We start from the raw sequence: 22,152 nt of genomic DNA, 5'->3' as shown, positions 1-22,152 counted from the left end.
AAAATCCTTGAGTGTGAATCAGGCAACGGTGTAATTTTGGGTTGTGCCATTAAAGACCAGGCTGTCCCAGAGCATCTCAGTTTGCCTGGTGACTGCGCTGGACCAACTACAGATACAGATTAAAGGACAGGAGCATAAAACCTCCCAGTGGATCTGGGTTTAGTGGTACTGAGATCACTTCACAAAACACCAGTAAAATAACCTGCAATACGACTGCAGCTCAGGAGTGTGGGTCCTGGGGACGGGCTGCAGGTCTGTCCAAACAGCCCTGGGGGAAGGTGTGTGGGGGGGGGGGGGGGGGGGCGGGGAGCATGTGGGGGTGTGTGTGTGTGGGGGAAGGGGGGTTGTGGGGGTGTGAGTATGGGGGGGGTTGTGGCAGTGTGTGTGTGTGTGTGTGTGTGGGCGTGGGGGTTTTGGGGTGTGACAGCTGAACGTGTTGTCTGTACACAGGGTGATCAGATCAGAGCGCCCTTATCAGGACAGCCACCGCCACAACAAACACAGAGCTTCAGGCACTCACCACCACACTGCCAGCATTTCAGCCTATCTGGAGGATTTTTAACAATTAATGACATCCCAGTGCCAATTTCCAAGGCAACAGGCCCTGCCTCGTGAGTGACCGTGTGACTGGGCAGCACCTGGACACTTCCATTCCCAAGGGAGTAAAGGTGCAACCTCACCTGGAAGAGGGCGGGGCCAACGGGGGGAGGAAGGTGAACGACTCTGGGTGGCAGTAAAGTTCAAACGCCGATTTGTTTGTGTGCAGATGATTCATGCAGGTTGGGCATTTGTGTTTAGGGTTGGAGCACACTTGACAGTGTTTTGGGTTCAGGGGTGAATAGCATTTTGGGTTGAGGGGTGTTTAGTGTTCTACCAGAGTGACTAGATTTCTTTAGTAATTATGATTAATGCACTCATCTCTTTCAGACTGTATATCTATGGTAATAATGTCCTTTAATGCACACATACCTGTCAGACAATATCTATGGTAATTAAATACAACCTTATAGACCATAATTACAGCTCCATGTTTAAGGGAGGCTGGGAGTTCTTCCGGAAACAGGCGAGAGAGAGAGGCAGCAGAACAGCACAGTGTAAAGGCACAGCGAAGGTGTGACTTTCAGGATAAATAATTAAGAGCCAGTGGCCTGCACAGCGAGGTGACAGAACAGACTTTTCTCCAACACCTCCTGCCCTCTCTCCGTCTTCACCCGCAGGCCAGCCCAGAGCAGCCTGGGAAAGCCCGTCGTCTGCTGGCTGACTCTTCCCTCCTGAGGAAGGGGCGGGGCCAGACAGGGCGTGAGGTGCTCTGGGGACCGAGGCGGCGCACGGGAGGGGCCCGCAGGGGGGGGACCGGCGTCAGCAGCGACTCTTACATCCCCGTCACCGGACGAGCGACCCCGGGGGGTAACAGGTCAAGGAGCAGGGGAAGGACACGGGGCGAAAACTAAACAGGGCTGTTATTTTTAGAACGGGTGGGGGGCATTTATCAGGAATGCGAGGCGGCCTGACGCCCTGTCATCGGGGGGGGGTCTGGCCTCTTTACCGGTCCTATCGCTGCTATTGTGCTGCAGATTAAACGCACGCGCGCTCCCTCTTAACAGCTCAGCACCTCCCTTTAGAGAGGAGTCACACTCAGCACCTCCCTTTACAGAGGAGTCACACTCAGCACCTCCCTTTACAGCGGAGTCACACTCAGCACCTCCCTTTAGAGAGGAGTCACACTCAGCACCTCCCTTTACAGAGGAGTCACGGTTTAACTTAACCCCTGGGGGCTGGGTACAGAAAATTAAACATACATTAACAAAGCAGCATGCTATATAAACTCATTAAACGTGTTTAAGTTCTACCCCCTGCTGCGTGCTTGACTGTCGGACTGTTCAGCGGCATCAGTGAGTCATGACCGCAAAGGAGCGGACTGCAACAGACAGCACAGACTAAGGTGTGTTAGAGGCAAATGCAGGACAGACACACACACACGCAGTACAGGCACATGTAGTACAGACAAATGCAGTAGAGACACACACAGTAGACACACATGCAGTACAGACACAGATGCATTACAGACACAGATGCATTACAGACACATGCAGTACAGACACATGCAGTACAGACACAGATGCATTACAGACACATGCAGTACAGGCACATGCAGTACAGACAGACTCATTTGCAGATGCAATACTGTACAGACACAAATCGGCTGTGCTGAAACTGTACAGCCAGACACACAGTACAGAGTCATGTACACACGGATTATCACACCACTAATTAAGGGCAAATGTTGGTACATGCAACAACATCAGCTTCAGGTAAATTTTTTAAAAACCTACATCTCATTAAGGGACACAGATTTGGTGCTATGCCCAAGAATGTGTAGAGGGCATGCGCTTGACCTTCAGGCAAACAGCCTCACTGAAACTGGCTCTGAACTGGCACAGAAATCTAAGCCAAGACCCTGAACTGATTCTCCCTGCAAACAACGCAGTACAAAAACACATGGTGTTCCTCGTGTTCGCTGCCGTGGCGGGGGAGGAAAATATTCAAAAGGAAATCTCCAGCTGCACTGGGCCACAGAGAGGTCTGGCCCACAGAGAGGTCTGCCTGTGAGGAGCAGCCACAGAGAGGTCTGGCCCACAGAGAGGTCTGCCTGTGAGGAGCAGCCGCAGAGAGGTCTGCCTGTGAGGAGCGCCCACAGAGAGGTCTGCCTGTGAGGAGCGCCCACAGAGAGGTCTGGCCCACAGAGAGGTCTGGCTGTGAGGATTGGCCACAAAGAGGTCTGGCCCACAGAGAGGTCTGGCTGAGGAGCGCCCACAGAGATGTCACAGTAATCTGAAGTGATTCTTCTGTAAGGGCGCCTGCATCCGTTCTTTCTTTCTTTCTAATCGCGTTAAAAAAGAAGTGAAAAATTAAAAGAGGAAATGGTCTAACTGAAAGAGGGTTTGTCCCAAACATACAGAACTTGTGGGCTGCAGTTAGTCGCACATGAGCCCACATTTCTGACATTGAAAACGTGTGATTGCGTTTCATCAGAAAAGAGAATTTGAGGGGCTTAAAATAGCGGACGAAGCAATGATAATGGCATTAATTTTCCGTGCTTCAGGCGTAAAACAGACATGTTAAGAAATGACACATTATGCGTCTTTTTAACACAACTTCCTGTCTAGTAAACAGATGTTACTTCAGACACGGGTTGTGTTAAAAACCATCCTTTTCTAACACATAAATTGTATATTTGTAACACAAAAGTAGTAACTTTAAAACAAAAAGTGCAGAACCTGGCAAAAGCAGGAACACATCCTTTTTGACATGGTTTTCTCTGTGGTGAAGTAACTTATCTCACTGACAGCACGAGGTCTCACTGAATGCTGTGACCGTTAGACTGCACTGACAAAAATATGAGTGACACTTTTGAGAAAGAAACCAGCAGTCAAACAAATTTAACATCAAAAAATAAAAAAAGCTGCTAAAACTGTAAATGTATTTATAATGTATTTATGTAATCATATCCCTTGATTATGGACTGCGTTTCGTACTGTCATTGCTCATGTTTTTTTTTTTTCACAATAAAAAAGACGATAGTGATCCTTTCCAGCAGAACACCACAATAATTCTGTAGCCGGCCTTCGGGTGGTCATTCCCCGCTGTGCCCTGTTTATATCTGGGGCAGGTGCGGATGTGTGGTTATATCTGCCGGTGGTAAAGTTTCCTGCGGTTATACCCAAACCGGTTCGCCGGGTTTCTCGTTCGATTTCAGGATAAACGATGTTGTTCTGGCCCATTCAGGGTTCGGGTATAAATGCTTGCAGTCGTTTACATGTACGAACCTTTTAAACCCGAATTCTTCAAATGAGATCACTTCCGCGTTTTATCCGTACTAGCGACGCTCACTGAACCGTGTTTTGATTAAATTACGTTTAATCCAGAATACGCCTGGTCCCACCCAGTGGTAACCTGGGTGGGACCGTAGCTGTATGAGTCGCCAGTCAGTTTATTGGGAAACGTCAGCTGTTCGCCGTGAAACTCCCACACACTTTGGAAATAACGGCTTTGACAAGTTTTATAATTAGATAAGGCTACACACACGGGTTCACTAGTCGTGTTAGCTACACATATCAGGCACCCGGATCCTGCATGAGCGGTTAGCTATACCACACACCCACACCCCAAGCTGTCATTGTGCAACCTGTTTCTGTAAAACAAACGATGAAGCAATTTTTAATCAAACGTAGTAAATTACAATTATCCAGTAAGCTAGTTTGCTATTGTGCCCAGCTCACAAGACACCAGGACGTTCATGTTAGTCCGTTAGTTATTTGTTTTTTTTTTTTGTTGTTTTTGCCTAGCTAATTGCAAGCAATACGCCACCGAACTGCTTTGCTGTTCGATAATTTAGCTGGCGTTGTTTGCAATGTTGATTTTAAAAAACGTAGCCAGCTGACAGGCCGGTATCGAAGCGCACAGTACCTTATGAAAGTCGTTTTCCCCGTGGAGTACTGCCCCACGAGCAGCACCATGGGTTTGCTCTGGAAGTCCGCCGCCTCCAACGCTGGGGAGTGGAAATCGTGGAAAAGGTAAGTCTCTTCCAGCGGTAGCAGTTTCTTGCTATAAAGACTCTGCAACCCCTCGGTGACGGTTTGAAACATCTCGCTGTCTTTATTTCTCCCACCCTGCTCCTTGTTTGCCCAGCTGAACATGGTGGAATTCCTCAGTTCTTCAAATAAACGCCAAGTAGAGATTTTTCTTGCCTAGCTGCTCGGAAGCCGGAGGGGGATTCGGCGGCTTGTATTTGTTTAAAACGCGCCCGTGCAATAAGGATGCGTGGCAGCTCCCGCAGGCTTGCAGTTCCAAGCCTCACCTGAGCGGCTCCACCCGTCATCTGACGTCAAAACTGAATATTCATGAACAACGGCGTCCAATAGGACTACAGCAAATTCCGCCATAACTTTAGGCAATGAGTTGGTAGAACAGAACAGTTCTGTGGTTGGCTGTCAGGTTGCGAAATTTAACACGATAGGGATCATATTGTCACTAGATAAAGGTTATTTAAATGAGACTGCCAAGAAAAATATAATCTTGTTTAAGTTTGGAAACATTTTCAAATTCTTAAATGTAGCTCTAATCAATCAATTATTTTGTTCGCAGTATCACTATGTGACATGATTAAATCATATCAGTGGAGAAACGAAACACGTAGGCTAGCCAGTGTTCTGGATACTGTATGATAGTGGACCATTGAGTGTATTTAGAGCTCAGTGCTGTAAACATGTACGGCAAAAACGGTAATAGTGCCACCTTGCGATACTATTTGGTAATGCTAGGCATCAGACATTTTTTCAGGCAGGTGACGAAATGGGTCGCTTCTCCGCTGCCTAGCAACGGTGGTCTAGCGAAATAAACAAAACGCAGTGATGACCTAGCTTTACCGTAGGCCATCCGTCAAAAGTAGGCTACTGCGCTGCACACATACATTCTGCGTTTGTCATAGCGCTTCTGGGATGCATTTGACATCTGACCAGAAACCCATGCCCTAAATCGACAAACCTATGTTGTGATGGTGCGTCACTTGCTGGCCAGTAAAGTTTAGTGTAGGCTGAAGCCGCTTATAAACGTTTGGAGGAAGGAGAAAAATCTGCCAGTTTAATTGCAATTTCCTTGGTTTCAGGTCGACACGCTGAATAAACAGTCTCGAAGCAACAATGAGAGAGTAAATCGTTGTGCAGGCTATAATGTATAGCTACGTCTTGTGAAGTTTTCACGTGCATGTAACAGGAACTACTTAGCAGACTACCAAGAAATGTGGTTTTTCAGGTATACGGTCAAGCGGGGATGTAGCTCAGTGGTAGAGCGCATGCTTCGCATGTATGAAGTCCTGGGTTCAATCCCCAGCATCTCCAACAGTTTTAATTTGCCCCTCTCCCATGATGTTATTTAAGGCTTTGTCCTTCACTTCTATCACCACCTCTACTGCCTGAAAATCCATAAAATAATCACCTTATTCACTTACTTTAAGGCAGGAATGTCCAGTCTTATCTGAAAGGGGCTGGCGTGAGTGCAGTGTAGACACCTGGTTCTACTTACCAAGGTATTAAGACCGTTTTAGTTAATTAGTTGAATCAGGTGTTGAGTGTGGAAACCTAAAACCATCTGTGTAAATCTAATGGAGTTTATTGCCAGCAAATGGCAAAAAGCCACACAATTAGGGTAGAAGACATTTTCAGCAACCTTAACTGATTAAGAGGTTGGCAATGACAGAAACCAGCGTAAACAGTGGTACCCAGTACTTAAAGGGATTAAAGCCGCTCATTGCTACTTTCAGGTGTATATGTGTATGTACAGTGTGGACTGTGAATGGACTCAATCAAACATCATGGGTAGGGGATGTAGCTCAGTGGTAGAGCGTGTGCTTTGCATGTATGAGGTCCTGGGTTCGATCCCTTGCATCTCCAGTGTTTCATCTCCAGTGTTGCTTTGTTGTCCTGCATGCAGTAGAACAGATTCTGGGTAAAAAAGGAAGAATGTCATAAAGAAACATTGAGCCTCAGCTCTTGGTGGTGTGATGTAAAACCCAGCTGCTGCACAATGTCTAATGGAGAGCTTACTGATACCTTCATATCATAGGGGGTGCTGTAATCAAAGAACCTAAATAGCATCTGCTGGGCTGTTTGTCCAATTATCACAAAACTTGGCATTCAGTTAAACATCTTCTGTATAGTCCTTCTGTGTGGATTTTCCACTGTTGCCTTTTTTATGTTTGTGAACCAATCTGCACCCAAATTGGTGCACATATTTACTGGACCATTAACCAATGAACTTCAGAATGCACAGGACCTACATCAGAATAGGTGATAACTATGTACTGCTTTGACCTATCGTAATTAAGCAAATTTGGTATCCATGTTAAAGGATATGAAGTAATACATAAATCAGCCAATAGGGGCGCCACAAATGCCTAAAAACTTTTATCTTACTAACCAAATGACAGAATCAACTAAAACCAAGCACACATTATTTGACACATATCATTAGAAATATGAAATTTGGCTGGAATTAATCGGATCACAATAAAAACATCTTCCTCTATCATCATCATCACCTCTTTTGCCTTGAAATCCATAAAATAATCATATAACTTCAAGGCCTGAAACCCACCATCATTGCCACTTACAGGTGTATATGTATATATTATTCATTGCCTTTAAAAAGGACGTTTTTTTTGCTCAAAAACCTCTCTTTAGTGGGGGATGTAGCTCAGTGGTAGAGCGCATGCTTTGCATGTATGAGGTCTAGGGTTCGATCCCCTGCATCTCCACTGAAGTTTTCTGTGTTGCTCCACTTCTCTTAATACATTCACACAGCTTGTTGGTAAAAATGAATGAAAATGCATTAATGGAGATTTGAACTGGAGCACCTGAGCTACAGTCTGCCCTGGTGTCACAATGTGTAAGTAACCAAAATGTCTTCCCACGTGGGGCAGAGCTGAATTTTTCATATGTTAAAGTGTTCCTGTTTTTGATCTAAATCAAACTAAATGCCAACAGTGGATGGAATGGGAATTCTACTGAGAAAACAAGTTACAATGAAAAGGTCCACCTGGCTGAAGTGTGCATTGATCACTCATTTGTAAATGTACAACCGAAGTTACACCAGGCGACAGAAAGCGTGTTATAAATGACTAACTTGGCATGTTTGTTCTTGTGTACGACTTTGGGACCTTGAAATTCTTACATGCCCGTCAAACCGGAAATGTGAGAGCCGCGTTTTTCGCTCCTCGTTTAAGCGCTGCGTCGTCAGTGGAAGTTCGCTTCCTGTAAGAAGAGCGAGGGAAGGTTCGGCGTAAGTAAGGTTTCGAGCTGGCGGCGTTGGCGTCGCGTGGAATGATAGGGAATAAACGCAACGGACAGCTCGAGCGGTGATGCCCACCACGGCGAGCCGTATCGCGGCGCAGGCGCTGCCGTTGCTCTCCGTAGCCTTGCTTAGACACCGGGAGAAGCGACGGAAGGTTCCCAGGCACCGGGAAACGTGGGTAAGCCAGCTGCATATCCCGAGTACCTGGCGAATGCACCGTACACACCTTCAGCTGGGTAGGGGGCTCTGTCAGTGCTTACACACAAATCCATGAGCACATAATTCAACACAGCAATGTATGTTAGGACAGAGTTCTTTCTTCAAACAGTGAAGAATGATTTTAAAGTATATATATAAATACATAAAATGTGTCTTTTGATATGACTAGGTTTGGAAAAAAAAAAAAAAATTTCATTTCAACATGCAAAAAATTTGAGCAGGTTAGAGGTATCTATGAAAATAAGGACCAGCTGATGTTGTGTAAGAAACTGAAGTTCTGGCTGTAGCTTGACAGGGCATTACTGCAAAACAGCATGCATGCTCAGTCAACCTACCCTGCATAAATACATAAATAAAGGTTAATAAATAAGAGAGAAGAGAAAAGAGACCGAGAATCTGAGTTCAGAAGGTCGCTGGGAGTGGCAAAGGCTTTCTTATAGACGTTCCTGCTTTCTGTAGCAGGGGCCTGGGGGAGAGTTTCATACTGGTCAGTGAAAGGGGTGGGAAGGGTCCCCATGTACCCTACAATGGACACATACATTCAAAGAGATAGTTCTGTTGTCTCTCCGCTATCTTCCTGTCAATGTTGATAGCTCTTGATTTTTTACAGCAATGTTTCTGCCGGAGAGTTTGGGTCCACACAGAATTCCCATTGGTTACTGTCATTGGTCATTGTCATTGGTTACTGTCATTTGTTGCTATAAAACAGCAGTTCTCACTAAAGCTGCTCACAGAAACAGCAGTGCTCACTAAAGTACCTGAAAGTTGTGTTTGTAGGTGTAATTTTGGTATAAAATATATACTCATTTTTGGTGCTCTTCAAATGGTTTTTCATAGTCTTGAAATGCAGTAAATGAGCTTCAATTTCCAAAACAAAATCAAATAAAATGTAGTCGAATCTCACTAATTTCCAAACCCTGACCACAGCCCAGCACACGGGTGTCTGAACAGGTTTGTTGCTGTGATCATATTAGCATTTATTGGTATGGCTCAGGAATTTGCTGTTGTTTTATTTTAATTCAGAGAGACGCTGGACCGTACTGGAATGTGACTGTGAAGGTCCTCCGTGCCAGCTATATTCCCAAGCTGGATGTCTGTGAGTGTGGCTTTACTGAAGGGTGGAGGCCCAGCCCAGATATGCCTCCTGCTGATACATTACATTACATTACAGGCATTTGGCAGACGCTCTTATCCAGAGCGACGTACAACAAAGTGTATAACCGTAACCAGGGACAAGTGTGTTGAAAACCCTAGAGGGAAGTACAGTTCCAAGTGCAGGGAGTGACCGCGTAGTTTAACTTCATTGCACTCGCGCCTGTATTATTTGTATAGATTGCTTTGTTGCGGATTTTGTTGTGTTGGACAGTTTAACCTACAGGGTCCAAGTTAAACTACGCGGTCGCTCCCCGCACTTGGAACTCTACTTCCCTCTAGGGTTTTCGACACACTTGTCCCTGGTTACAATTATACACTTTGTTGTACGTCGCTCTGGATAAGAGCGTCTGCCAAATACCTGTAATGTAATGTAATGTAACTTGGACCTTGTAGGTTAATCTGTTGAACACTGTTGATATTTCATCTTTCTGCCACCTTCACCCTCTGTGCCCTCGGCAAACTTAAATTTTATATTGACAACAAGTTTAATGCGTGGGCTGGTTATATATTTACAGGAGTGCCTGGTGTAAGCTGTGCTGGCTGTATGTTACCTGTGTTTCAGTTAGCCTTTGCTGTTTTTCTCTGTTAGCTGAGCATTAGCTATATGTGAGCTGTGAATTAGCTCTGTTAGCAGTGTATTATGATAGTTCTGTCATATGTTATTTCTGCATTAGCCATGTTAGCTGTGCAGTAGCCATGTGTTAGCTGTGTATTAGCCATGAGCTAGGTGTGCGTAAGCCATGTGTTAGCTGTGCATTATTGATGTTTTGCTGCCACTGTCACTCAGCTCTCTGTTCCGTTGGCAGTATCGGAGACAGACTGCTACGTTAGCCTGCGCCTCCCGACCGCCTCCTCCCGAACGTACCGCACCCGCACCGCGCGCAAGTCCCGTTTCCCCAAGTGGAACGAGACCTTCCGGTTCCGGGTGCACAGCCATGTGAAGGTGGGTGCAGCCACTGTGTGCTGAAAACAGGCTGCTATGTGTGGAATACACGCTAATGTGCACAGAAAACACGCTAACGCGCACAGAAAACACGCTAACACGCACAGAAAACACGCTAACGCGCACAGAAAACACACTAACGTGCACAGAAAACATGCTAACACGCACAGAAAACACGCTAACGTGCACAGAAAACACACTAACGTGCACAGAAAACATGCTACCATGCACAGAACACACGCTAACGCGCACAGAAAACACGCTAACGTGCACAGAAAACATGCTAACACGCACAGAAAACACGCTAACGTGCACAGAAAACATGCTAACACGCACAGAAAACACGCTAACGCGCACAGAAAACATGCTAACGTGCACAGAAAACATGCTAACACGCACAGAAAACACGCTAACGTGCACAGAAAACATGCTAACGCACGAAAAACTGGCTTCCGAGCAAATGCACCGAACAGTCAGTACAGCTGGGAGTCAGGGCTGTGCTTTCGAAACACAGGTAGTTAGGTTCTGATAGATGAACCTGGATACCAAACCCCATTATTTTATATGAATCAAGAATCAAGCGTTACCGCCGGAATCCTCCTCTGGGCCGCTGCAGTCGGCTCTCTGCGTTCCCTGCAGCGGCCCAGCGGCAGAATGCAGTGAGACAGCCGCGCGTGCGACCGGACAGCCAAACGCCGACGGCAACAGGCTGTCACCGTGCGGGAGAAACACGCCCAGCCACACCCACTTACCCTGAGTTATCTGCCTGATTACTGGGTACGCACCTTTCACCTGGGCAATACACCTGCGTTACTGTAGGTGAAAGGCGGCACGCAGTCTGTCTGATGTCTGTGAGGCCATTATCATAAAATATGACAAGTTTGCAGTTTAACGTGTATTTGAAGATCTGTGTAAACAAACAATGAGGTGAATTTACCTGACACAATCAATAGCCCGCAGCCAAGGGTGCTGACAGCTTTCAGAAAAGTAGGTAAACTGAGCCAAGTTTATGACTCCTGACTAATGGGCTGTATGATCATAACTGAGATCATTTTTAGAAAATAAATGTGTGGTACTTTATGAAAATATGTTGTACTACAGCATGCGTCTGACACCCACAGAACATTCTGGAGCTGAATGTTTGCGATGAAGACTTGCTGGACGTTGATTACTCCACTGTCCTGTTTGATCTGAATAACCTGTATCCAGGGAAGAGAGAGAGGAAGGTCTTTGCCCTGGACCCCAAGGTGATGAATATCTACTTTTCTATTTATTTATGTGTTTTATTCATACATCAACTAATGGAGTTGGTGGATTCAGGACTAAATACATGAACTTGTTCCAGTATGAAATTGCTGTACATTTCCGTATGCAAATAGTATATCGTACAGCAGATAAGTATTTCTAATTAATGAAAAAATGTGTAGCTGGGTGTTTGCTGTGCTGTCTGATGCAGTGCTCTTCTGGGTTTCAGGAAAAAGATGAGCTTTGGGTAGAGTTTGAGATGGAGGAGAGGTGAGTGTGAAATGGAGGAGTGTGTTAGATGGATGGAGGCAAGTGTTAGATGTGTATTTAGCAAGATTATCCCAAGATAGAAAAATTGTTTCCTTTATTGTAGTCTATTGAGATGAGATTTGATAACCCAGCTCATACAAAAGTGTCCCTTACGATGTTACTGCCATGTTGCGGCAATGTTATAACCTTTTGTGTTAGCTGGGAAGAAGCAGTTTCTGAAAGAAATGGGTGGGAAAGTAAGTAGAATCAACACTGTGTTCGTGCTCCTCTTGTGACAGTTTGATTGAAGATAGAAGTCATTAGCCATTGGGCTAGAAGTCAAACAGTAGATGTGAAAAGTAGTTATAAAACTTTTTGTTGTGTCTTCTTGCAGTAAAGAAGTACCAGGAACATACATCACTAATGGAGTACTGGTGGTGAGAACCTTATCACACAAACCCTGCAGAACCTCATCACTTTAAACACAAACTCTGCAGAACCCCAACACTTTATACAAAACACTGTAGAACCTCATCACTTTACACAAAAACACTGCAGAACCTTATTACTCTAAAATATATTTTCACAGCTTCAAATACTTTACTGTTGTGGTGTTTTTATGAGTTACAAATCTTTTACTGTTGTGAACTTTTATCAAGAAAGTGTTTGTTTACATCCAGGCTGGGCCATTCTCTCTCCTGGAGGTCAAAGTTGAAGAGACCTCCAAGGAAAAGGGTAGGTTGAGAAAGAACTCCTTACCCCTCAGGAGAACAGTAGTCTCTTTACCCCCAGGAGAACAGTAGTCACTTTACCCCCAGGAGAACAGTAGTCACTTTACCCCCCAGGAGAACAGTAGCACTTTACCCCCAGGAGAACAGTAGCACTTTACCCCCAGCAGAACAGTAGTCACTTTACCCCCAGGAGAACAGTGTGAACTTTACCCCAGGAGACACAGCTGCACTTTACCCCCAGTGAGAACCAGTAGTACTTTACCCCCAGGAGAACAGTAGTCACTTTACCCCCAGGAGAACAGTAGTCACTTTACCCCCAGGAGAACAGTAGCACTTTACCCCAGAGAACAGTAGTCACTTTACCCCCAGGAGAACAGTAGCACTTTACCCCCAGGAGAACAGTAGTCACTTTACCCCCAGGAGAACAGTAGTCACTTTACCCCCAGGAGAACAGTAGCACTTTACCCCAGCAGAACAGTAGTCACTTTACCCCCAGGAGAACAGTAGTCACTTTACCCCCCAGGAGAACAGTAGCACTTTACCCCCAGGAGAACAGTAGTCACTTTACCCCCCAGGAGAACAGTAGCACTTTACCCTCAGGAGAACAGTAGTCACTTTACCCCCAGGAGAACAGCAGTCACTTTCCGCTGACAATATATATATATGAGGTCATGTTGTGTTGTACTATAAATGTATAAATAAAAGTGATTTCACCCTGTCGCATAATACTCTAGAATAATGGGCCTCATTCACAAAACCTTTCTGAAATTATTCTTACTTTTGTTCTTAAAAATGTTACTATGAAAATACAATAAGATTCATGACACATGCAGACATTTGTTTTAATGCATATCCCAGGTGTATGAGATGATGAATGCTGGCTGTTTGTAAATTTTATGCACAATCCTGTTCATGTGATTTGCATAAGGAAACAGCCATGAAAAATACAGATAAGAAAAAAATTTTGAATGCCAAAATGTTCTTAGAAACGTTCTTACGTGCAGTTTACGATAAAATGTGATCGTACATATGTTTTGTGAATGAGGCCCGATGACTGCTTTTACTCTATGAAGCAATGACATCGCACATCAGAGTCGGGTGTGCCGTACACCTTCCCTGAGATAACGTTTTGGTTTGAAGCCTGTGAGCCGACCCGGGTCCTGACCCAAAGCTGTGGGGTTGTGCAGAGCGACAGGACCTGGTTCTGAAGCTGAATGGAGCGTATGAGCAGGAGCAGGTGATCCGGAGAGCAGACCCAGGCAGCGGCCCAGCCAAGCCGGTTCTGTTCCACATCAGCAGGGACCTGGAGACGGAGCTGGTGGTCCATCGCCTTCAGGAGGAGGTGCTGTCCCGCCCAGCTCACCTGCTCACCTGCATCTACAGCACACCTGCATCTATAGCTCACCTGCATCTATAGCTCACCTGCATCTATAGCTCACCTACATCTACAGCACACCTGCATCTACAGCACACCTGCAACTATAGCTCACCTGCATCTATAGCTCACCTGCATCTACAGCACACCTGCATATACAGCACACCTGCATCTACAGCTCACCTGCATCTACAGCACACCTGCATCTACAGCTCACCTGCATCTACAGCACACCTGCATCTACAGCACACCTGTATCTATAGCTCACCTCCATCTATAGCTCATCTGCATCCATGGCTCACTTGCATTTCAGGCCAGGGAGGTGCTTGTGTTTCAGTTGTAAAATGTGGTTGTAGTTGGCTGTGTTTGTAAAATATGGTTGCAGTTGGTTGTGTTTGTAAAATGTGGTTGTTTGATTATGTTTGTAAAATATGGTTGTGTTTGGTTGTGTTTGTAAAATATGGTTGCAGTTGGTTGTGTTTGTAAAATGTGGTTGTTTGATTATGTTTGTAAAATATGGTTGCAGTTGGTTGTTTGTAAAATGTGGTTGTTTGATTATGTTTGTAAAATATGGTTGCAGTTGGTTGTGTTTGTAAGATGTGGTTGTTTGATTATGTTTGCAAAATATGGTTGCAGTTGGTTATGTTTGTAAAATGTGGTTGTTTGATTATGTTTGTAAAATGTGGTTGTGTTTGATTATGTCCCCAGAATGAAGAGCCGAAGCAGAAGACAGAGGACGATCTTGAGAACGCGACAGAGGACGAATCGGGCGCGTGCACAGTCCTTCTACGGTCCCTCCCTGCAGACCAGCAAGTGATCATGTCTGTGCCGGTGGGACAGGTGAGCATCGTGAAGCAGAGCTGCATCTGTGTCAACCTGCACCTGCCACCTGTGTCTCTATGGGAACAGGTACTGACCAAATATTAAACCGTTTGGTGGTTGGTGAGAGGTGTGGGGCCATCCTGTGAGACAGGGGTGTGGTCCCAACACCAGGCTGAGTCAGCAGTATTACGCAATGAACCATGCTGAGCAGGTGGAAAGGCGGGTTTTTTTTCTGGGGAGAGACAGAGGGAAACAGGATGGTGGTTGGGGGGGGAGGGGGGGGGAGTCTGGACAGGTTGATATTATATTATTGAGCTGCATGTCCGTTCCTTTCTTCACCTTCCTTTGCTCTTTGGCTGCTCTGTGCACTCTGTGAAGCTCTGCGAACTGTGCTGTGTTGCTTTATAAAGAATGAAAAATGGAAAGCTATATCAGGTCAAGCTCAGGTGCCAATAACAGTGGAGATCAGATAAATTCCTCTTTGTGCTCATAATCGAGGACGGTGTGAAAGAGAAGTGGCCGTGTAGGTTTTGGGTTTCCACAAGCAGGACCGGTCAGAGATCCCAGGAGACACTGACTGGTCTCTGTTCTCAGACCTTCTAGAAGTTTCTGTGTCATACGGTATCAAATCCTGTTTGTGGAACGGCCACAACAGTTTCTCTGACAAAGCAAGTCCAGCGCACGCTCTGGCCCTGGTCCAGATTAGCTCTGTTAGTTCGGAAGCTGTCTGTCGCATTCATCATTAACATCAGCCCAGCGCAGCTGTACAGAGTACAGAATACCAGTGAATGTGTAGCTGAGCTGACCCTCTCTAACAGCGCAGCTGTACCTGACAGCAGGCTAAGCTAGCAGTGTTTTCATTCCATAGCAGATCCACTGAATTTTTCCGCTTGGGGGACAGTGCTGAAGCTGATGCTGGTTTGACTCTGAGCTGAAGCCGGTTGATGTGTAACTGCTGGTTTGACTCTCAGCTGAAGCCGGTTGATGTGTAACTGCTGGTTTGGCTCTCAGCTGAAGCCAGTTGATGTGTAATTGCTGGTTTGGCTCCCAGCTGAAGCCAGTTGATGTGTAATTGCTGGTTTGGCTCCCAGCTGAAGCTGGTTGATGTGTAATTGCTGGTTTGACTCTCAGCTGAAGCCGGTTGATGTGTAACTGCTGGTTTGGCTCTGTTTACAGGATGAAATTGATCTGCGGCTGAAAGCTACTGATTGGTAAAGTACCTCTTACTCTATAAGCAATTCTCTCTCTGGGGGTAAAGGACTTTTTGGGATTTGCCTCTCTGGGGGAAAAGGACTTTTTGGGGTTTGTTGTGCTGGGGGTAAAGGACTTTTTGGGATTTGCCTCTCTGGGGGAAAAGGACTTTTTGGGGTTTGTTGTGCTGGGGGTAAAGGACTTTTTGGGGTTTGTTGTGCTGGAGGTAAAGGACTTTTTGGGATTTGCCTCTCTGGGGGTAAAGGACGTTTTGGTGTTTGTTGTGCTGGGGGTAAAGGACTTTTGGATTGCTCTCTGGGGAAAAGGACTTTTGGGTTTGTGTGCTGGGGGAAAGGACTTTTTGGGGTTTGTTGTGCTGGAGGTAAAGGACTTTTTGGGATTTGCCTCTCTGGGGGTAAAGGATGTTTTGGTGTTTGTTGCGCTGGGGGTAAAGGACTTTTTGGGATTTGCCTCTCTGGGGGAAAAGGACTTTTTGGGGTTTGTTGTGCTGATGGTAAAGGACTTTTTGGGGTTTGTTGTGCTGATGGTAAAGGACTTTTTGGGGTTTGTTGTGCTGGGGGTAAAGGACTTTTTGGGATTTGCCTCTCTGGGGGTAAAGGACTTTTTGGGGTTTGTTGTGCTGGGGGAAAAGGACTTTTTGGGATTTGCCTCTCTGGGGGTAAAGGACTTTTTGGGGTTTGTTGTGCTAGGGGTAAAGGACTTTTTGGGGTTTGTTGTGCTGGGGGTAAAGGACTTTTTGGGATTTGCCTCTCTGGGGGAAAAGAACTTTTTGGGATTTGCCTCTCTGGGGGAAAAGGACTTTTTGGGATTTGCCTCTCTGGGGGAAAAGGACTTTTTGGGGTTTGTTGTGTTGGGCGTAAAGGACTTTTTGGGATTTGCCTCTCTGGGGGAAAAGGACTTTTTGGGGTTTGCCTCTCTGGGGGAAAAGGACTTTTTGGGGTTTGTTGTGCTGGGGGTAAAGGACGTTTTGGGGTTTGTTGCGCTGGGGGTAAAGGACTTTTTGGGGTTTGTTGCGCTGGGGGTAAAGGACTTTTGGGGTTTGTTGTGCTGGGGGAAAAGGACTTTTTGGGGTTTGTTGTGCTGGGGGTAAAGGACTTTTTGGGGTTTGTTGCGCTGGGGGTAAAGGACTTTTTGGGGTTTGTTGTGCTGGGGGAAAAGGACTTTTTGGGGTTTGTTGTGCTGCGGGTAAAGGACTTTTTGGGGTTTGTTGTGCTGGGGGTAAAGGACTTTTTGGGGTTTGTTGTGCTGGGGGTAAAGGACATTTTGGGGTTTGTTGTGCTGGGGGTAAATGACTTTTTGGGGTTTGTTGTGCGAGGGGTAAAGGACTTTTTGGGGTTTGTTGTGCTAGGGGTAAAGGACTTTTTGGGGTTTGTTGTGCTGGGGGTAAAGGACTTTTTGGGGTTTGCCTCTCTGGGGGAAAAGGACTTTTTGGGATTTGCCTCTCTGGGGGAAAAGGACTTTTTGGGGTTTGTTGTGCTGGGGGTAAAGTACTTTTTGGGATTTGCCTCTCTGGGGGAAAAGAACTTTTTGGGATTTGCCTCTCTGGGGGAAAAGGACTTTTTGGGATTTGCCTCTCTGGGGGAAAAGGACTTTTTGGGGTTTGTTGTGTTGGGCGTAAAGGACTTTTTGGGATTTGCCTCTCTGGGGGAAAAGGACTTTTTGGGGTTTGCCTCTCTGGGGGAAAAGGACTTTTTGGGGTTTGTTGTGCTGGGGGTAAAGGACTTTTTGGGGTTTGTTGTGCTGGGGGTAAAGGACTTTTTGGGGTTTGTTGCGCTGGGGGTAAAGGACGTTTTGGGGTTTGTTGCACTGGGGGTAAAGGACTTTTTGGGGTTTGTTGTGCTGGGGGTAAAGGACTTTTTGGGGTTTGTTGCGCTGGGGGTAAAGGACTTTTTGGGGTTTGTTGTGCTGGGGGAAAAGGACTTTTTGGGGTTTGCTGTGCTGGGGGTAAAGGACTTTTTGGGGTTTGTTGCGCTGGGGGTAAAGGACTTTTTGGGGTTTGTTGCGCTGATGGTCAGATGTGTGCTCAGCTCAGATGAGCTGGACGTGCGTCTGGGTTTCGACATCCCCGTGGAGGAGAAGCGCTTTTTGGAGAAGAGGAGCGCTCTGGTGTCCCGCACTCTACAGGACGTCCTGCATCTCCCCTTGGCACCCAAACCCGATCAGGTACCTCAGTGCGTCACTCAGTGTGTCACTAGGTAGGCTATCTTCCAGAGAATTATACAATGTCATGTGGCTGCCTATAATTAGATTGAACATATTTCAAATGTTACTGTCACCAAATATAGTGGTGCTGCTATTCAATAAAAATGTCACTGATTTACATTACGATCACATTCTTCCCGTTTCAGAAAGGGGTCACTGGTCTGTGTGTAATGTGTGTGTAAGGGGTCACTGGTTTGTGTGTAATGTGTGTGTAAGGGGTCACTGGTTTGTGTGTAGTGTGTGTGTAAGGGGTCACTGGTCTGTGTGTAATGTGTGTTAGGGGGTCACTGGTCTGTGTGTAATGTGTGTGTAAGGGGTCACTGGTTTGTGTGTAGTGTGTGTGTAAGGGGTCACTGGTTTGTGTGTAATGTGTGTGTAAGGGGTCGCTGGTTTGGGTGTAATGTGTGTAAGGGGTCACTGGTTTGTGGGTTAGGGGGTCACTGGTCTGTGTGTAATGTGTGTGTAAGGGGTCACTGGTTTGTGTGTAATGTGTGTGTAAGGGGGTCACTGGTTTGTGTGTAGTGTGTGTGTAAGGGGTCACTGGTTTGGGTGTAATGTGTGTGTAAGGGGTCACTGGTCTGTGTGTAATGTGTGTGTAATGTGTGTAAGGGGTCACTGGTCTGTGTGTAATGTGTGTGTAAGGGGTCACTGGTCTGTGTGTAATGTGTGTGTAAGGGGGTCACTGGTTTGTGTGTAGTGTGTGTGTAAGGGGTCACTGGTTTGGGTGTAATGTGTGTGTAATGTGTGTGTCAGGTGAGGCTCAGTGTGCTGTGTGCTTCCTTGCAGGTGCCTGTGGTGGCGGTAGTGGGGTCCGGGGGCGGGACCAGAGCGATGACAGGGCTGTACGGGACTCTCATTGGCCTGCAGTCGCTGGGCCTGCTTGATGCGGTCAGCTACATCACAGGCGTGTCTGGATCCACATGGTTAGTGTGTCTACCATTCCCCTTCTCACCCCTCTGTACAAAAATCACCTGTATTACTCCCTTATCTCTCACTTACCTGTAACACTCGCCAATTTTATTCACTTATGTCACTTACATGCAGGGGCGTCACAGTGGGGGGGGGGGATATATTATTCACCTGTCAATTGCCTGTCCGACCTGCCGTACTGCCACACAGGGGGGCGTCCTTGGAATGAATAACCCAGCACAGACAGTTCTCCAAAATAATCAACATTAGCGAAGAGCTCTGATTCCTGTAGGGAAACAGCTGAATTCACTGAAGTGTAGAACAGAAGGCTCTTGTAATTTTAAGAGTTTCAATTTTGTCTTGTCTATTTACGGGTTCTAATGGATTTCTCTCCTATTTCTCTCCCCCTGTCTTTTCCCCCCTCTCTCTTCCTCTGTCTCTCCCTCCCTCCCTCCCCACAGGGCCATGTCCAGCCTGTATGCTAACGCTAACTGGTCGAAGGAGGGCCTGGAGACGGCGGTGTCTGTGCTGAAGAAGGAGATCAGTAAGAGTGCTTTCGGAATTTTGTCCCCCAGCCAGCTGGTATACTACCGGCAGGACCTGCAGCAGAAGGCGAAGAGCGGACAGCTGGTGTCCTTCATAGACTTCCTAGGCTTGGGCATCGAGTACCTGATCCACGGCAAGGTAGGTACTTACCTTCACACACCACAGATACCCACAGATACTACCTTCACAAACCAGTTATACACAGGTACTACCTTCACAAACCGCAGATACCCACAGATACTTGCCTTCACAAACCACTGATACCCACAGATACTTGCCTTCACAAACCACAGATAATTACCTTCACAAATCAGAAATATCCACAGATACCCACCTTCACAAACCACAGATATCCACAGATACTTACCTTTACAAACCATGGCATTTTCCTGTTTTATAACATGCACAGTGTATGTGGACAGGATTATATGTCAGCTGTAGAAGTATCCCTAAATGAGGTCATCTGCAAGCACATGTGCACTGAAGGACTGTTCTTCTTGTGATATGCAGAAAAACAACGGTACCCTGTCAAGCCAGCAGAGGGCAGTAGCAGAAGGACAGAACCCCTATCCCATTTACACTGCTGTCAACATGAAGAACAGCATCAGTGGCAGTGAAGCTGTCTCCGGTAAAATCACTGCATCCATTACTGCATCACCCAAGTACTTTTTTATCTAGCTATAATTTTCATTTGACTGGGAATTAAATTTTTCCCTACTGGTATATTGCTGCTGAAATGGTATATAGATACTGAAATGGTATAAGAAAAATGTAATTGTATAAGGGTAATGTAATGGTATATGGGTGCTGGGAAACAGCAGGTAACTCAGGGATTCTCCCAAACGCTGCAGAGTGGTGTGAGTTCACCCCCTATGAGGTGGGAATCCCCAAATATGGAGGGTCTGTACGGGCGGAAGACTTCGGCAGTGAATTCTACATGGGTCACCTGATCAAGAGACATCCAGAAATACGCATTTCCTACCTGCTGGGTAAGAGGATGTGCATGTGCCCAGTAGAACTGAAAGTGTGTGTGTATGTTTGTGTCTCTACAGGGCTGTGGAACAGTGTGTGTGTGTCCGTGTCCCTACAAGGCCCTGGAACAGTGTGTGTATGTGTGTTTGTCTACGGGGCTGTGAAACTGTGTGTGTGTGTGTGTGTGTGTCCCCACAGGGCTGTGGAGCAGTGTGTAAGTGTGTGTGTGTCTTTGTCCCCACAGGGCTGTGGAGCAGTGTGTAAGTGTGTGTGTGTGTGTGTCCCCACAGGGCTGTGGAGCAGTGTGTAAGTGTGTGTGTGTCTGTGTCCCCACAGGGCTGTGGAGCAGCAGGTAAGTGTGTGTGTGTGTGTGTGTGTCCACAGGGCTGTGGAGCAGTGTGTGTGGTGTGTGTGTGTGTGTGTGTGTGTGTGTGTCCACAGGGCTGTGGAGCAGCGGGTAAGTGTGTGTGTGTGTGTGTGTGTCCACAGGGCTGTGGAGCAGTATGTAAGTGTGTGTGTGTGTGTGTCCACAGGGCTGTGGAGTAGCGGGTAAGTGTGTGTGTGTGTGTCCCCACAGGGCTGTGGAGTAGCGGGTAAGTGTGTGTGTGTGTGTGTGTGTGTGTCCCCACAGGGCTGTGGAGCAGCGGGTGTGTGTGTGTGTGTGTGTGTGTGTGTCCCCACAGGGCTGTGGAGCAGTGTGTAAGTGTGTGTGTGTGTGTGTGTGTGTCCCCACAGGGCTGTGGAGTAGCGGGTAAGTGTGTGTGTGTGTGTGTGTCCACAGGGCTGTGGAGCAGTGTTCTCTCCTTTAATCTGCAGCAGGTGATCCTTAGACTGATGGGCTCAGTGCCGTCCTGGATCACAGGCCTGGGAGACGACATTCATGACACAGGTACGCCTCACCTGCCACCTGGGCCACCCGCCACCTGGGCCACCTGGGCCCTTGAACCCTGGGAACCATGCACACATGCATTTAGCGTCAGTGTGTATGTTTAGAGAAGTTTAATATGTGTAAATTACAGAATGTATCTAAACTGATTAATAAGCATAACATACAAATGTAAGGAGCTGAATATGTCTCATGTATGTGTAGAATATAGCATGCATAAGCTGTTTGTGAAATGTATCGTATTTATAAAGTGTATAATGCATTAGTGCCTTAAAGTTAGGGTTGGTGGTGAAATAGGACAAGCCTATGACCTCATTGTGTGTGACTGTGGGAAATTGGCTGATTTAGCTGAGGGCCTGTCCTGTCTCCCCCACCCCTCAACCCCCTCCAGATGAGCAGAACCCCCACCCACCCGCCGCACTGCACACCTACTTCATCGAACCCGTCGGGGAGCTGGCGGAAATGTTGGACAACCTGGTGACCAACCGACCAATCATCAGCCACAACTACAACTTCCTGCATGGGTTCAAGCTGCACTGGAACTACAGTGAGAACGACGGCTTCCTCGCCTGGAGAGGTACCTGGAGCGCAGGCTCACCCCACACCCCCCCCCCCCCCCTACACCCTATCAGATAGGGCACTTTCTCCCTCACTGACAAACATCGTCATGGTGATGAGACAGTCAGTCTCAGTGGGTCCTAGTGTAACCAGCGAGTACGTGTGAGTAGTTAGCCTGTCAGCCCGATAGGTGGTTGGTTAGCTAGGTAGAAGCAGGTGAATTATTGACGGGTGTTTTTGCAGTGTTTGTCTTGTGCTCAGAAGCCTCAGAAGCCTAATG

General features: G+C 46.7%; 2 protein-coding genes and 3 non-coding genes across 5 annotated transcripts in view; 4 read left to right on the top strand and 1 right to left on the bottom strand.

Moving 5' to 3' along the window:
- The window catches only part of ehd4 (EH-domain containing 4), a 33,602-nt gene extending 28,729 nt beyond the window's left edge, over positions 1-4,873 (bottom strand). The window contains exon 1 of the mRNA XM_064306685.1: positions 4,468-4,873. Within this exon, the coding sequence (XP_064162755.1) occupies positions 4,468-4,697 (230 nt within the window). The 5' untranslated portion in view covers positions 4,698-4,873. The remainder of the gene's footprint in view (positions 1-4,467) is intronic.
- A 952-nt stretch (positions 4,874-5,825) lies between these two features.
- Positions 5,826-5,897, top strand: trnaa-cgc (transfer RNA alanine (anticodon CGC)). The gene has a single exon. It is a non-coding gene; the product is annotated as a tRNA-Ala (tRNA).
- A 480-nt stretch (positions 5,898-6,377) lies between these two features.
- On the top strand, positions 6,378-6,449 carry trnaa-ugc (transfer RNA alanine (anticodon UGC)). The gene has a single exon. It is a non-coding gene; the product is annotated as a tRNA-Ala (tRNA).
- Positions 6,450-7,240: 791 nt separating this feature from the next.
- On the top strand, positions 7,241-7,312 carry trnaa-ugc (transfer RNA alanine (anticodon UGC)). The gene has a single exon. It is a non-coding gene; the product is annotated as a tRNA-Ala (tRNA).
- Positions 7,313-7,548: 236 nt separating this feature from the next.
- LOC135238601 (cytosolic phospholipase A2 zeta-like) overlaps positions 7,549-22,152 on the top strand; it is a 17,169-nt gene continuing 2,565 nt past the window's right edge. The window contains exons 1-17 of the mRNA XM_064306673.1: positions 7,549-8,026; positions 9,091-9,163; positions 10,029-10,165; positions 11,287-11,412; positions 11,640-11,680; positions 12,054-12,096; positions 12,340-12,394; positions 13,578-13,732; positions 14,474-14,605; positions 15,764-15,798; positions 17,827-17,962; positions 18,788-18,924; positions 19,372-19,594; positions 19,967-20,084; positions 20,308-20,445; positions 21,210-21,317; positions 21,706-21,891. Coding sequence (XP_064162743.1) covers positions 7,916-8,026; positions 9,091-9,163; positions 10,029-10,165; positions 11,287-11,412; positions 11,640-11,680; positions 12,054-12,096; positions 12,340-12,394; positions 13,578-13,732; positions 14,474-14,605; positions 15,764-15,798; positions 17,827-17,962; positions 18,788-18,924; positions 19,372-19,594; positions 19,967-20,084; positions 20,308-20,445; positions 21,210-21,317; positions 21,706-21,891 — 1,954 coding nt within the window. The 5' untranslated portion in view covers positions 7,549-7,915. The remainder of the gene's footprint in view (positions 8,027-9,090; positions 9,164-10,028; positions 10,166-11,286; positions 11,413-11,639; positions 11,681-12,053; positions 12,097-12,339; positions 12,395-13,577; positions 13,733-14,473; positions 14,606-15,763; positions 15,799-17,826; positions 17,963-18,787; positions 18,925-19,371; positions 19,595-19,966; positions 20,085-20,307; positions 20,446-21,209; positions 21,318-21,705; positions 21,892-22,152) is intronic.

This window comes from Anguilla rostrata, chromosome 1, assembly GCF_018555375.3.
Source record: "Anguilla rostrata isolate EN2019 chromosome 1, ASM1855537v3, whole genome shotgun sequence".
Taxonomy (NCBI): domain Eukaryota; kingdom Metazoa; phylum Chordata; class Actinopteri; order Anguilliformes; family Anguillidae; genus Anguilla; species Anguilla rostrata.
Note: the sequence above shows the minus strand (reverse complement) of the source record. Positions and strands in the feature narration are given on the sequence as shown.